General features: G+C 32.4%; 1 protein-coding gene across 1 annotated transcript; it reads right to left on the reverse strand.

Moving 5' to 3' along the window:
• Positions 1–6483: 6483 nt before the first annotated feature.
• Positions 6484–8323, reverse strand: LOC110659402 (aminopeptidase M1). The gene is made up of 6 exons (XM_021817319.2): positions 7709–8323; positions 7514–7628; positions 7357–7424; positions 7163–7237; positions 6930–7007; positions 6484–6798 (listed from the first exon to the last, which is right to left on the reverse strand). Exons 1-6 carry the CDS (start codon positions 7883–7885, stop codon positions 6613–6615), a joined length of 699 nt encoding a protein of 232 aa, XP_021673011.2. The 5' UTR covers positions 7886–8323; the 3' UTR covers positions 6484–6612.
• Between the last annotated feature and the right edge of the window lie 6237 nt (positions 8324–14560).

The following is a 14560-nucleotide window of genomic DNA, read 5'->3' on the forward strand; positions in this document are numbered from 1 at the left end:
AACTTATCAGGAATATAAGCTTGAAGTTTCATAGCTCTAGCAATATGCAACAAATGCCTATGTTTACGTTCTACAGCTCCATTTTGCTGAGGAGTGTATCGACAAGTAAGTTGATGGCCAATCTCTTTGAGAACAAAAAATTCTTTAAACTGAGTATTGACAAACTCTTCCCCATTGTCAATCCTAATGACTTTAAGAGATGTATTATATTAAGTTTCAATGTATCAGACAAACTATTTGAGAGTGCTAAAGGTTTGACTTTTGGTGTGTAACATGTAAGTCCAAGTTGCCTTGCTATGATCATCCACAACAGTTAGGAAATAATTGGCCCCTGTTACTGATGTAGTATTATATGGTCCCTAAACATCAATATGCAACAAATCAAAAAGATGTTTTGCATAAGAAAGACTATCTAGAAAAGGCATGTGATGGTGCTTGGCTAATGGACAAATCATGCATTCATGTTTAAAGAAAGGATAACCAGTAATTTGTTTGATTTTATTGATAGAAGCACGCCCTATTCTGGCATGTAACAAAGAGTAATCACTTTGTCATGGATAGTAATTTGTGAATAGATAAAAATTATAATAAAAGTTGGGAACAAACAAAGTATCAAGCAAAGTAAGAGAGGATGAAACACAAATAGTTCAAGACTTATTAACTTGACACAAATTGCCATTAGGTAATTGAACTGAAATTAGGGAGCAAGCAAGGAAAAGGTTGTAAAAAATGTGTGAAGTGGAGTCATATGATCAATGGCACCCTGTTAGTAATATGCTCTAGAGCATATCATTTAGTATGTATCTTGTACATGTTTTATTAATAAGAAGGCATTTTCACTTTTCCGTTTACATAATATATTTATGTGCAATAGAAAAAGTCCATTGATATTTTGTTAGAAATTCTATTCTTAAGTTGTTAAGAATATGAGTGACAGTATTTCTAGCACAAAGTATCATAAATTAGTTCACAATTGAGGATACTTCACACAGGACATGACTTATCCAGAAAGATTGTATTCATGATTGTTCTCAATGTATTTATATTAGATATAAATAAGATGGAATGGTGAGTCTCATGCCATATAACAAACATGATAGGCACTTATGCATGATAAGTAGGTCGAACCAGTGACATTTATGACAAGCATGTGGAGTTTACTCTTGTCAATGCATTATCATAAATCATATCAGTGCATATAATCTTTAGACCTGAGATAGCACAGTTATCTTGTATATAGGTGGTTTGAATTTGATACTGTTTTCATACTTATACTGTATATGGGTATATGGGCTTGTGTTGGCTCCTACTAGTTATATATGGAGGTAGGTGTTGATCAAGATGTAATCTGTTACCCTAAGTAAATAGGGATAAAATCCTATGTTCATTTAATTGTTCTTGATGTTTCAAGTTCTTGGTCAGGACAGATAGATTTAATCTGAAAAGAGTTTCTGATGAGAAAATCTTTTTAATCAAGAACTGGAATTAAAAGAGAACATAATATTCATAGCAAATGGAGTTTTGACATAAACCATGACTCCAGCTCGAATTGGGATTTTGTAACAGAGAGATTCTAGTGCATGGTAACATATGATAAAAGGTTCATTTAAGGTATTCTTTATTACTGATTGGGTGGCCATGGCATGCTATGCTAAGTGTTAACTATGGTCTATGAGGCGTCTAAAATGATTTAGAGAAATCATTTATGGTAAGAAAGAGTTCTGATGATATTAAGAGTTGATATCATATCTCATTGCCAATTAGTAATGAGTCTAGTGAGTCACACACATACACAAGTAATCACCAAGTTAAATGTGATTTAATTAATTAGTTAAAGAGTTTAATTAATTAATTAAATAGGTTTAGTTTGCAATTAGATTGCAAAGTCCCTAGCATGGCTTGAAACCACATCTAGGTTATTTGATGTATAATATAAGTTAAATTTATATTTAAAGTGTTTAAATATGAATTTAATTATGAGAAATTAATTAATAGAGTTTAATTAATTAATTTATATTTGATATAAATTGATTAGAAGAAGAGAAATAATTATTTTGGGTTGATAACTCAAAATTAAGACAAAAGGGTAATTTGATCATTTCATAGGGTGACATGTGGCACCATGAGATGGTGACACATGGCACTATACATAAGCTTGCCATTTGTCTTTTAATCATGTAAGATGATCAAAGTCAAGATTAAATCTAGGTTTACACTTGGCACAATGTGATTGGATCAATTAAACTAAGAGCCAATCAGAAGATGAAATGTGGCAAGGGTTTTAAGTGATAACCTAGTTATATAAGGGAAAGGATGAAAGAACAAAATAAGAATTTGATTTCTTTCATTGTGTGCCGCTACCCATTGAGCACCTCTCCTCTCTTCTTCTTCATTTCTCATTAATTCAAAGAGAAAACAATTGTTTTCTTTGAATTAAAATTGCTAGAAATTATTTCTAGTGTCCAATATACATCTACAACCTCTCTAAAAGGCAAAACCTCAATTTCTAATTGATTGAAAAGGCTTGAGAAGCTGTTCAAGGGGCTGCCATTGGTGATCTTAGTGTGGACGAGCTAGAGGGACAACATCTGGTGTCCTAGGTGCATTCCAAAGGTACCAAACACAACTACAATGCATCAAAATGTTAATGCATATGTTCTTGAATTAATCTAGGGTTCTAATGAATTAATCTGTTAATTCTAAAATCTTAAATGACAAATGTAGATCCAAAAACATATTAAAAGTGTTTTAATATGCTATTGAATATTGAAATCAAATAGGTAAATAATAAATCTTGCATGATGCATGAGACCCTAGAAGAAAATTTTTGAATTTAATAATCTAAACTAATATTTTTCATGCTTCCGCTCCTTCACACCCGTGTCAATGATCCAAACACAATCCACATATTTACTTGCATTACTTCTACTAGAATAGCTAGAGTTACCAGCAAAGTGAGTATCATGATTCCCTGAATAATTCCCTATGTATTGATTCACATGCTGCTGAGAAATAGCTGAAGCAACTATCGGAGCTTTGCCCTTCATCATTCTTTGAACTTCTTACTGCAAATTACCAAGTAAGGCACTTATTTCTCCAATTCGATTAGAGTTATAAGGCTTCACTAAAACCTCTCTGTCAATAGGAAGTTCAACTACATAAGTAGTAGCATGTTTAGTAGAAACATTATAAGGTTACTTAGACTACTCAAAATTACTAGCAAAAATGCCTGTATTCTTTTTGTTTTTGTTCTAATCAGGGTACCCAATTGGATTGAAACAGGTGTCTCGAACATGTCCATCTTGTTAATAGTAGTCACAATGACCCTTCCTCCTGTCATTTCTTCTCTGATCTTTCTTAAAACCTTGTGATTGTGCTTGTAAAGCCACAGATTCAATTGGCGCAACGTAAGAACTCGTAACTTGTTTACGTGTCTCTACTTTCAACATCGTAGAATATGCTTTATCGATTAAAGGTAAAGGATCCAATAGTAAAATCTAGTTTCTAGCTTGATCAAAACCATCATTCAAACCCATCAAAAATTGCATTAACTTCCCTCTATTATCAATCTCCATAATTTCTTTAGAAGCACCACATGTACATGTTGGAAGTGACTCTACACTAGCTAATTCATCCTAAAGCTTCTTCAATTTTGTAAAATAGACAGAAACTAACATATTCTCTTGTACCATAATACTAATTTTCTTCTGGATTTGAAAGATGAGAGGACTATTTCCCTCTCCATATCTTTCCCCAATTCATCCCACGACTCTTTGGCAGATATTATGTATATAAAAGCCTCAACTAACTCCTTAGATAAGGAATTCAATATCCAAGAAATCACCATAAAATCACACTTCCTCCAAATCTCATACTCATTCGTATTTTCATCAGGAACCCTAACACTTCCATTTATAAATCCCAATTTCTATTTAGTACCTAGAGCAATTCTCATTGCCCTACTCCAAGACCAATAATTGTTGCCTATCAATGGAGCAGGACCATACTTGGGTTATCTGAATTTTGTACCTCATAGAATTAGAACCAATTCTTTGAATCGCCACTCCATTTCATTTTATAGTTGCATTTCTTGAATTTCTAGCTGGAGCTTGATCAATCTCTACCTCCATGATCACAAAACTTCACTTCTCTTTAAGTTCAAAGAAGAAAGAAGAAAAGGAAATTGGAAGCAACCATCACAGATTTGAGAGTTTTTTAGGTTTATTTTTCCACTCTGATACCATGTGAGGAAACAAGAAAATTAACTAAATAAAGTTCTCTCTTATTGATCAACTGCACTAAGAAGACTATTTATACAAGCAATATACATGCTAGCTGGCACAATTAAATTAACTAACTAATCTCTACAGGTTTAATGATATTTAAAAAGAAATGATAACATCTCTTCAAACGAGATTTTCCCTTACTTTAATGTAAATATACTAAAAAAAATAATAAATATATAATTATATTTATCATTTTATTAGTAACAATTATTTAATATACAATCAACCACCACTCATAATAATTGCAGTTATCAAATTAAAGGAAAAATTATTATTTGTTCTCACATTCTGTACTCACATTTTAATGAAATTTTATTTTTATATTTTGATAAATATATTATTTAATTTTTTTATTTTATAAATTATTTAGTCTTTCATTAATTTTTGTGTTACATAAGTTAATGAAAGGATAGAGAATAGTTATAAATAAAAACTGAATAATTGATTAATTTAAAATTAAATGTAAATGTGAGTACTCATTTAACAAAACTGAATTTTAAACTAATCGAAATTTTACTCGACTCTCATTATATTAATTAAATTGAATCAAAATTGAGATAAAAATATTTAGTCGATAATCAGTTATAACCGAATTAATCAAAAAAATTATAATATGTATTTTATGTTATTAATTAAATTAATTAACTATTGATAAAAAATAAAATTTAATATTTTTATTTACATAAAATAATAAATATTATTTATTATTAATAATAAAAAAATTACAAATTAAAAATTATTAATAAAATTATGAAAATAATTATAAATAGTATTTATTAATAAAAATATAATTAATATATTAATCATTGTAAATTCAGTTAGCAAATTAAAAGCAACGGCAGTGACAACTGAAAATAGAAAATTTTTAAAATTATTAATTAAAAGCTTACTCTTATTAAAATAGTAGAATTTCATTGGTTTGGTTGACTTGGTTATAAGTAAATAATGCACATCCTAAATTATAAAGATTGAATAATTGTGTTATTTAAATTATAGGGATTGAATAATTGAGTTAAAAAAAAGTTTACTTTAAAATAGCGAGAGGAAATAAATAATTTATAAAATAAAAAATAGAGTAATTAAATAATATATTTATAAAATAAAAAAATTAAATAATTAATTTTATTAAAATAAAAAAAATTAAATAATAATTTTTTCAAATTAAGTAGAGCCTAGATACCTATTTCATCGTTTTATTTGATTAGAGGTAAATGGCATCTTGTGTAGTTATTTTAAGTTTGTTACCGCATGAGAATCAATTCAGTAATTTTTAAATTAAATATTTAATAAAAAAATTATATATATATATATGAAAACACGAAAATTTGAAAAGGACAGGACACAGTTACGCAAATAACAAGACAAAAATTCGATAATTAATTTTGCAATTATTCATTTTTCATTTTAATAGACGAGGAAAACCCAGAAACATAATAATCATTATTATTAGACTTTATCTAATTCATCTAACTTATGAATTGAAAGCACTATATAACTCACGGAGTATTTCATTCTGACCTAAATATTAATATTTTATAAACCACGATAACTTTGTAATCCTATAACTAAAAGCATTCGATTCCTTATTGGAGCCACAAAGTCATCGTTCTCAAAGTGATAAGATTTCGAGATTGAATCTCATCAAAGCCAATATTAAAAGTTGATCCATATTAATAATTAACAGAACACTTTCAATGGGGATTACCCCAAATCACAAGACCAAAGACAATAAAATACATACCCAAGCATCAGCAAAGTTAGTCTCACACTCTATATTCCCAAGTTATTATAAATAATCACTTTATGATTATTAGATTCCTTGCTTGCCAAGTGATTTCCTTATCGAACAAAATTATTTGTCTTATCACTGTACGAGTTATCAAATTATGAAGTGACGAGGACGTGATAACTTATTCCAACGAACGTGGCTCTTCTTTTATTAATTCAATTGATTCTGGTTTAATATCGTTGCAACTGACACTTCATTCCTTTTAATTAATTACAAGAATGGAATATAAAATTAGTTCCACAAACCTGTTTGTCCAGTTCACGGGCAATAGCTGTGTTGGACTTGGGATAAAGGGGTGAGGGAATTGATTCTGCAGCACAAGCAGCTGCTGCGTATTTCTTAAACCGAGCTATCCTAAAAGGAAGCAAAGGACAACAAAACATCAGAGTCTGTGGTGGATCTGCAAGCTCAACATCAAAACATGGCAATTTATTTATATATCCTGCATAGTTTCATTTCACATCTTATCTTATTTTTTATTTTTCAGTACGTACTTCATCCAAGAACACATTTATCTTAAGAGTGCATGCATCATCCCTAGTATTTCCTACACGCTAATTCTTTCACAGCCTCAGCCAAATGATTTTCATTCTGAATGCTCTGAACCCACTTCGCGTTAACGTTAACCCGCTCAATGCTCTGCTTCAAGGTTCTAGCAATTGAAGAAATGGTGCGACTTGCAAAGAACTCCTCTACTTCCTTGGCCTTCTCAAATGAAGCAAACTGTAGGAATCAAACAATGTTAGGAAGGTAAACATTAGCAATGATTTCTCTAATGCATTTGCCGGATGCCAAAACATTTGTGCTAGAAAAACAAAAAGCAAAAGTTAGAAATAATAGAGAAGAGGCCAAACCGGTGAGACAATTGCACTGACAAAGCGAGTTATTAACAACCCAGAACCCCAGGTTTTTGAAATGTAATCCCAATTGTCCTGTATTCCAATAATTTAAAGGTTAACTATTTTCCCCTGGTTCAACTTAAATAGTAAAACTGAAATATAGCAAAAAGTGGTAGGCAAATAACTCGCATTTGTAACTATAGAATTAGGATTTAGGACAATGTCTTCCATGCTTTTAGAGGCATTACCTTCAGCCATGTCCAAGCTGTTTCCCGTCCTTCCTTAGAAACAGCAAGCCCAAAAACAGCATCTTGACTCCTAACCTAAATTAAGTGAGAAATAAACTTAGGATCATTAAACTTCAGTAGACTTTTGTCAAACAATTTAAATGTTGATATTAACATCAATAAGTAGAATATACAAAACTCTTATTTTTTTCTACCTCAGAAGACAAGACAAAGTTGAGAACTTCAAGAACTATATTGGGGTCAGGACAAGATGCCAATGAACCTATGCAAGGGAGACATAGACAAATAATTATCAAGAACTCAAATAGATTCTCATATTCTACAAATTTTTCATAAAGGATTTATCCGTACTCAGAATGCGAGTTCTCTCTTGGCTTAGATCGGTCTCCCCATAGAATCTCAGAAGATATTCAAAACCCGATCTATTTGATGTGCTGACTCTCTGCATTACTGCCATATATGCTGCCTGCACCCATTGTCTGTAAAATTAGAGGATTGAAGTAGAAGAACATTGACATTTGATAGATATGTTGCTTGCTTAAAAACCTTTCTTATATCAGATGGGAGGAGTGGTGTATTTCTGTCATCTACAAATGCATGAAATCTCTTACTTGCTTCATTTAGTGTTGGATCATGTCCAAACACAGCAAGGGCAGTCAAAATTTCTCCTCTCAACATTGCATCAAGATGGCTTTCACCTTGTATAGGATCCCAGCCAAGCATCCTGTAAATGAATTTAAACAAAAGAAAAAGTTGGAAGACAAAAATGTTAAAAAAGAAAAAAAAGCATCACGTTGCTTAAAGAAATAGGAAAAGCTTACTATTTTTTTTTTGGTTCGCAAGGAAAAGCTTACTATTTGAATCTACTTAAGGAAATTGGAAATGCATGCTATTTGGATTTGCATATATCTAATAACTCTTTACTCATCAAGATCTTGTATAGCTTGGTGTTTTGCTTCCATCATCTCGGGTACCCTGGGTCCTAAATCCTTTGGCAATTTTATAAGCCAGCCTCTATTTAATTTATTGCAGATTATAGGATGAGTTCCGTGATGTTGATTCACAAATGTGTGATTAAAACATTTTAAAGTGAAAGTTCAGTGGTAAAAGTGTGAAGTATGATAGTTTCATACAGACTATTCATGTGAGCAACTTACAACTACAATTCAACTCAACTAAGCCTTTATTTCAAAAATTTGGGTTAAATCCTCAGAAATGTGTAATGCCTACTTTCCTCCAAGTCAATTTAGGTCTTTTTTTTTTTTCTTTCTATCCTCTAACCTAATGTGCTCTACTTGTCTAACTAGAGCCTCCGAATATCTACGCTTCACTTGACCAAACTACCTCAATCTCCCTTTTCTCAACTTATCCTCAATTGGTACTCCTACCTTTTATTTAATACTCTCATTACGGACTTTATCTAGTCTAGTATGGTCACTCATCCACCTTAACATTCTCATCTCTGTAACTCTTATCTTAGACGCATACGACTCCTTCAGTGCCCAACACTCACGACCATATAATATAGCCGGTCGTATGGTTGTACAGTAAAATTTTCCTTTCAACTTATTGGGAATCTTGTGATCACATAAAACTCCCGTGGTACGTCTCTACTTCAGCCATTCGGCTTTAATCCTATGACTAGCATCCTCTTCACATTTCCCATCTACTTGGAGGACTGAGCCGAGATATTTAAAGTGATTACTTTGGGACAATACAACTCCATCCAAACTAACTCATTTCCTATTACCAGTTTGGTCTTCACTGAACTTGCAATGCATGTATTCTGTCTTCGTTCTACTTAACTTAAAGCCCTTTGACTCTAGAGTACTTCTCCAAAGCTCTAGCTTTCTATTGACTCCTTCTCGCGTCTCATCTATCAGAACAATATCATCCGCAAACATCATGCACCAAGGAATACTCTCTTGTATATTTTTCGTCAATTCACCTAAAACTAATGTAAAAAGGTAAGGGCTTATAGCTAATCCTTGGTATAATCCAATTGAGATTGAAAAATCTCTTGTGTCCCCTCCCACTGTGCGCACAATAGTAGTTGCTCCTTCATACATATCTTTCAATATTTGTATGTACCTAATAGATACCCTCTTTTGTTCTAACACATTCCATAAGACATCTCTTGGAACACTATCATAAGCCTTCTCCAAATCAATAAAAACCATGTGTAGATCTTTCTTTACATTTCTATATTTCTCTATCAAGGTTCTAATGAGAAAGATCGCTTCCATAGTTGAATGACCGGGCATGAAGCCAAATTGATTGAGAGAGATAGAAGTATCATGACATAGTCGATGCTCCACAAACTCTTTTCCACAACTTCATAGTATGGCTTATGAGTTTAATTCCCCTATAGTTCGAGCAACTCTGTATGTCTACCTTATTTTTAAAAATAGGTACTAAAATACTCCTCCTCCATTCATCAGGCATTTTCTTTGAGTTTAGAATCTTATTAAATAATTTAGTTAACCATGCCACTCCCATATCTCCCACACTTCAATTGGTATTCCATCGGGGCCACAGTTTTTACCCACTTTCATTCTCTTAAGTGCTTCCTTTACTTCTAAAGATCTAATCCTTCTAGTATAATTCACATTCTTTTCTATTTTTCTATAGTCTATATTCATGCTATTACCATTTTAACTATTATTAAAGAGATCATTAAAATAATTTCTCCATCTTTCTTTAATGTCCTTGTCTTTCACCAACACTTTTCCTTCTTTATTCTTAATGTACCTAACTTGATTGAGATCTTGACATTTCCTTTCTCTCCTCTTTGCTAATATATAAATATCTTTCTCTCCTTCTTTAGTTCCAAGTTTCTCATATAACTTTTCAAAGGCTTGTGCTCTTACTTGACTAACTGCCTTTTTTGCCTCTTTCTTTGCTATCTTGTACTGTTCATATGCCTCATTATTATCACATTTAGGTAATTTCTTATACCATTCTCTTTTTTTCTTCACTACCTTTTGTACTTCTTCATTCCACCACCATCTCTCTTTTGAGAGTTGTTCATGTCCTTTAGACTCTCCAAATACTTTTCTAGCTACTTCTCTAATCTTTGATGCTATCTGTATCCACATATCATTGGCCTCCATATCCAACTTCCATGCTTCGGACTCGATAAGCTCATTTTTGAACTTCACTTGTTTTACTCCTTTAAACTCCCACCACTTTGTTCGAGCTACACTATTTCTTCTGACCTTACTTGAATTGTTCCTAAACTTCACATCCAAGACCACTAACCGATGTTAACTTGTTAAAGCCTCTCCTGGAATGACCTTGCAATCCTTGCATAGAGCTCTATTTGTCTTTCTGGTTAAGAGGAAGTCGATTTAGCTTCTATGTTGCCCACTTTTGAAAGTCACTAAATGTGACTCTTTTTTTATAAAGTAGGTATTTGCTAGTATTAGGTCATATGCCATAGCAAAATCCAGGATGCTTTTTCCCTCCTCATTTCGACTGCCAAAACCAAAACCTCCATGAATATTCTCATAACCTTGCCTTTCACTTCCTACATGTCCATTCAAATCTCCATCAATGAAAACATTCTCTTCATTCAGTATGCTTTGCATTAAATCATCTATATCTTCCCAAAACCTTTGTTTACTCTCACTATCTAGTCCTATTTGTGGGGCATGAGCACTAATTACATTTATTGTTTTTCCTTCTAGTACTAGCTTTACTAGTATAATTCTAACTCCTACTCTTTTCACAGCTATTATAGCGTCTTTCAATGTACTGTCTATGATTATGACCACTCCGTTCTTATTTCTCTCCTTTCCGGTAAACCACAGTTTGTACCCTGAATTATCCACTTTCTTGCTTTTCTCTCCTATCCATTTAGTCTCCTGAATGCAAGCAATATTCACCCTTCTCCTTTCCAAGGTATCTACAAGCTCCATTAATTTTCTTGTAAGTGATCCATCATTCCAAATACTAACTCTGATCCTCCTCCTATCCTGTTCCTTCCTAATTGGTCTCCTTCTATGATATCTTCTATTGTTTTCTATATCTATCTTGTGTTCTGTTCCACTATCTGTTCTACTATTTGTCCTATGGACTAACTTCTTTATCCACACCCTTCCATGATGTGGGAACCCTTGCTCACTTTTGTTCTAAATATATAATAATGTAAACATACCTGTATTTGTTTAGACCTCTAGGCAATAAAATGCTTGTTGTCATGTTTGTGAGTGTGACTATATAGAAACAACTCACTTGCAGTCGGAGGTTGACCCAATTCTTTCTACTGAATAAATATATACATTTTGATAATCAATTCAAATTCTCAACTTGCTATTTTTCTTTACCACCAGAATGATGTTTGGAAGCCATTTCACATACTTGGTTAGCCTTATGAAATTTGCATCAAGGAGTCATTTGATCTCTTTTCTTACTTTGTCTTTGACTTCTCCTGACATTCATTGCATCGAAGATGATTGGTTTTTGAAGTAGTTAAAAAGAACATAAACTAATGTCTCTGTTTAGGAGCTACTCATGGAATTTGAAAAACACTAAAGTGCACTCACCAAAGCACTAAGTGTGCTAAATGTTTTGATCAATGCTACACAAGAAGAAATAGCCAAGATAATACTAGTTGAAGAGAAGGGTTAAATAACTTTCTCAAACCAAGATTTGCCCATTGAAGGAAAAAATTGCAATTTACCTTTGTTTGTGATAACTGAAGTGCAAGGATGTCCCTTGTGTAATTATGGATGCATGATAGGTCTACCATTAACATTTGCCCTGTAAAGTTATTGTTAAGGTTAGGGATCACTCCTTTAAAACTCAAAGGTTAGGACATCATAATTTGGGGCCTATAACGTATCCAAAATAGAAGTTATTAGGTCTTCAAGACTACTATTAAGGTGGGCCCCATTGAAATGGAGGATAAGTTCATAGTGCTTGATATAGCCCACCCAAAATTAAGTCAAATGGTCAAAAGGCTTAGTCAAATAGTCAACACAGTGTATAGAAGGCCCAGTCAAAGGGTCAACTGGACAAGAAGACTAGTAAAAAAGACAACATAATAGATCAAGAGATCATTGGAGGATCAAATCGAACAATAGATGGCTCAAAAATGCATGATAGCCATCCTGAGCTATCTATTGTTTAGATGCCTAGACCCATGATTAATGTGTCCCAACCGCAAGTGCACGGGTCGTTCAAGTAGTATAGAAAAAAATATCATTCCCATGAGGAGTTGTGTTAATGATTGAATTTTTGATATAAAATAAAATATGTTAAAATTGTATTTTAATCAAATTAATAAAAGAAATTTAGGAATTTGAAGCATAAGGTATGAAAATGCAAAACTAAATTCAAACAATGACTAATTTAATAATTCGCAAAATAAAGAAATTGATAATAATGAAAATTAATAAAATGAGATTAAACTAAACACTCAAAAGTAAAATTCCAAGCAATAATTGATGAAAGACGATTCTGGAGTTAAGGGTTCATATTTAAGTCATTTTGGGATTTTTCCTAGCTAGCCCAATCTATGAAATTTATGAGTTTAAAGGAGATTAATTCTAAAATCCTTTGAAAACTCTTTCGAGTGAGACAAAGAGTGCCTTAATTAACTTAATCCTACTTTCGTGGAGTTAAAATTAACCAAGACCCATTAGGTTCTTTAATCAATCTATTAAAACCCTCTTAACCCTTAGCCTATTTCTAGATCTAAGTTAATTAAGTCTAATTTCTTGATTAACTATCACTTGGTTTTCTCCTTTCGGTGCTTCAACCAAGGATTAAGAACATAACTTAATGGGGCCCTTCATTAAGCATGTGAATAAGCACACAAGAAATTGATTAAACCTCATAAATTCATTAAATTGGGACTAACCCAGTTCAAATCCACAAAAATAACTAAATATTACATCCCTTACTCCAGAATCAAAGTAAAACTACTCACTATCCATAATATTTAAAGATATTCTGATTTAATATGGAAATAAAACTTTAATCTAAGCTAAGAAACAAAAAACTCAACACTAGAAATGTAGGAAAAATGTAAGAAAAGAAAGAAATCCTCAAATCTGGTTGAAAATGGTGTGGGAGGTGATTGTGTCTCTTCAGTTGCTGCTGCTCCTTCTTCTCCTCTTCCTTCTCTTTCTTTTTTTCTTTTTTTTCTAAAATGGGAAATGGGGCTATTTATAGCATTTTCTGACATGGAGCCCTAAAATGGTGTGTTTTAGGAGGGATTTTCTGAGGGAATCTTCTGCCAGCTCATTAATGAAATCTTTGTGGGACTGCATAAGTCATGCAGTCCCTTATGCAGTTTTCGGCTGGTTTCTGGCTCACTTATGCGAAACTGCATGACCAGGTGCATAGGTTATGCACAATTCCGTGAGATTGCATAAGGGGGCATGAATCCGCATAAGCCATGCACTCTCCTTATGCACAATTAGGCAGGTATTGGAACAGTGATTTTTCTCCTTATGCAGATCTGCATGGCTTATGCGGCAAGTTATGCGCAATTTGGCCAATGCATATTTCAACTTTGAAACTTGTTTTTGACATCTTTGGCTGTAGAGATCACTCCTCAATGGCAAAATTTCTTTTTAGTCCTTCTAAAACACCATTTTTCCTACAAAACAAAGTAAAAATTACAAATTAATCCAAAATTGACAATTATGAAAAACTAACTAATTAACTAATGAAATTAGCTAAAAATGACTAATAATCAAATAAAATGGCTATGAAATTAAACTTAAATGATTATGCAAAATGTATGCATCAAATACCCCCAAACTCAAACTTTTGCTTGTCCTCAAGCAAACTTTAAAATGTGATGCAAAATTTTTAGGAGTGCCTTATCCAAAGAGCTATGAAAATTACCTATTAGAGTAACTTAACACACCTTTAGCCATACTAGCAATCCATATACCCATCCTTCAAAATGCAAAGAATTTAATGCTTATCCAAGCTTTCACCGCTTAGCCATCAAGTCAATTATCATTCAAAATCCCCAAACCAACCAATCAAAAGAGAAAGTCATGCTCAAAAGGAATTCTAGGACAATCAATAACCAAAGTGTCTCTATATAGAATGATGGAATTAAATGAATGAATGGATAATTTTCCAATCCCATAGGCAAATTCCCTACTCCTATCTCCACTAATGTAGCAAGTACTATCAAGAGATCAAAGGTCTTTTTAGGGATGTAATGGGGCAATGGGGTTCAAAATGAGGCTTAGAAGAAAGATGGGTAAAAAGGATTCAAAGCATGAGAATATTTTCAATCTTGACAATATAAGGTACATTTCTTATTTTATTATATTTTTTCTTTTTCTTTTCTTTTTTTTTTTTATATTTATATAGGAGAGAGAAATATACAATGAGGATTGTCAAGTACTAGCATAGTTTACAAAACAC

This window comes from Hevea brasiliensis, chromosome 4 (genome assembly GCF_030052815.1).
Source record: "Hevea brasiliensis isolate MT/VB/25A 57/8 chromosome 4, ASM3005281v1, whole genome shotgun sequence".
In the NCBI taxonomy this organism is placed as follows: Eukaryota; Viridiplantae; Streptophyta; class Magnoliopsida; order Malpighiales; family Euphorbiaceae; genus Hevea; species Hevea brasiliensis.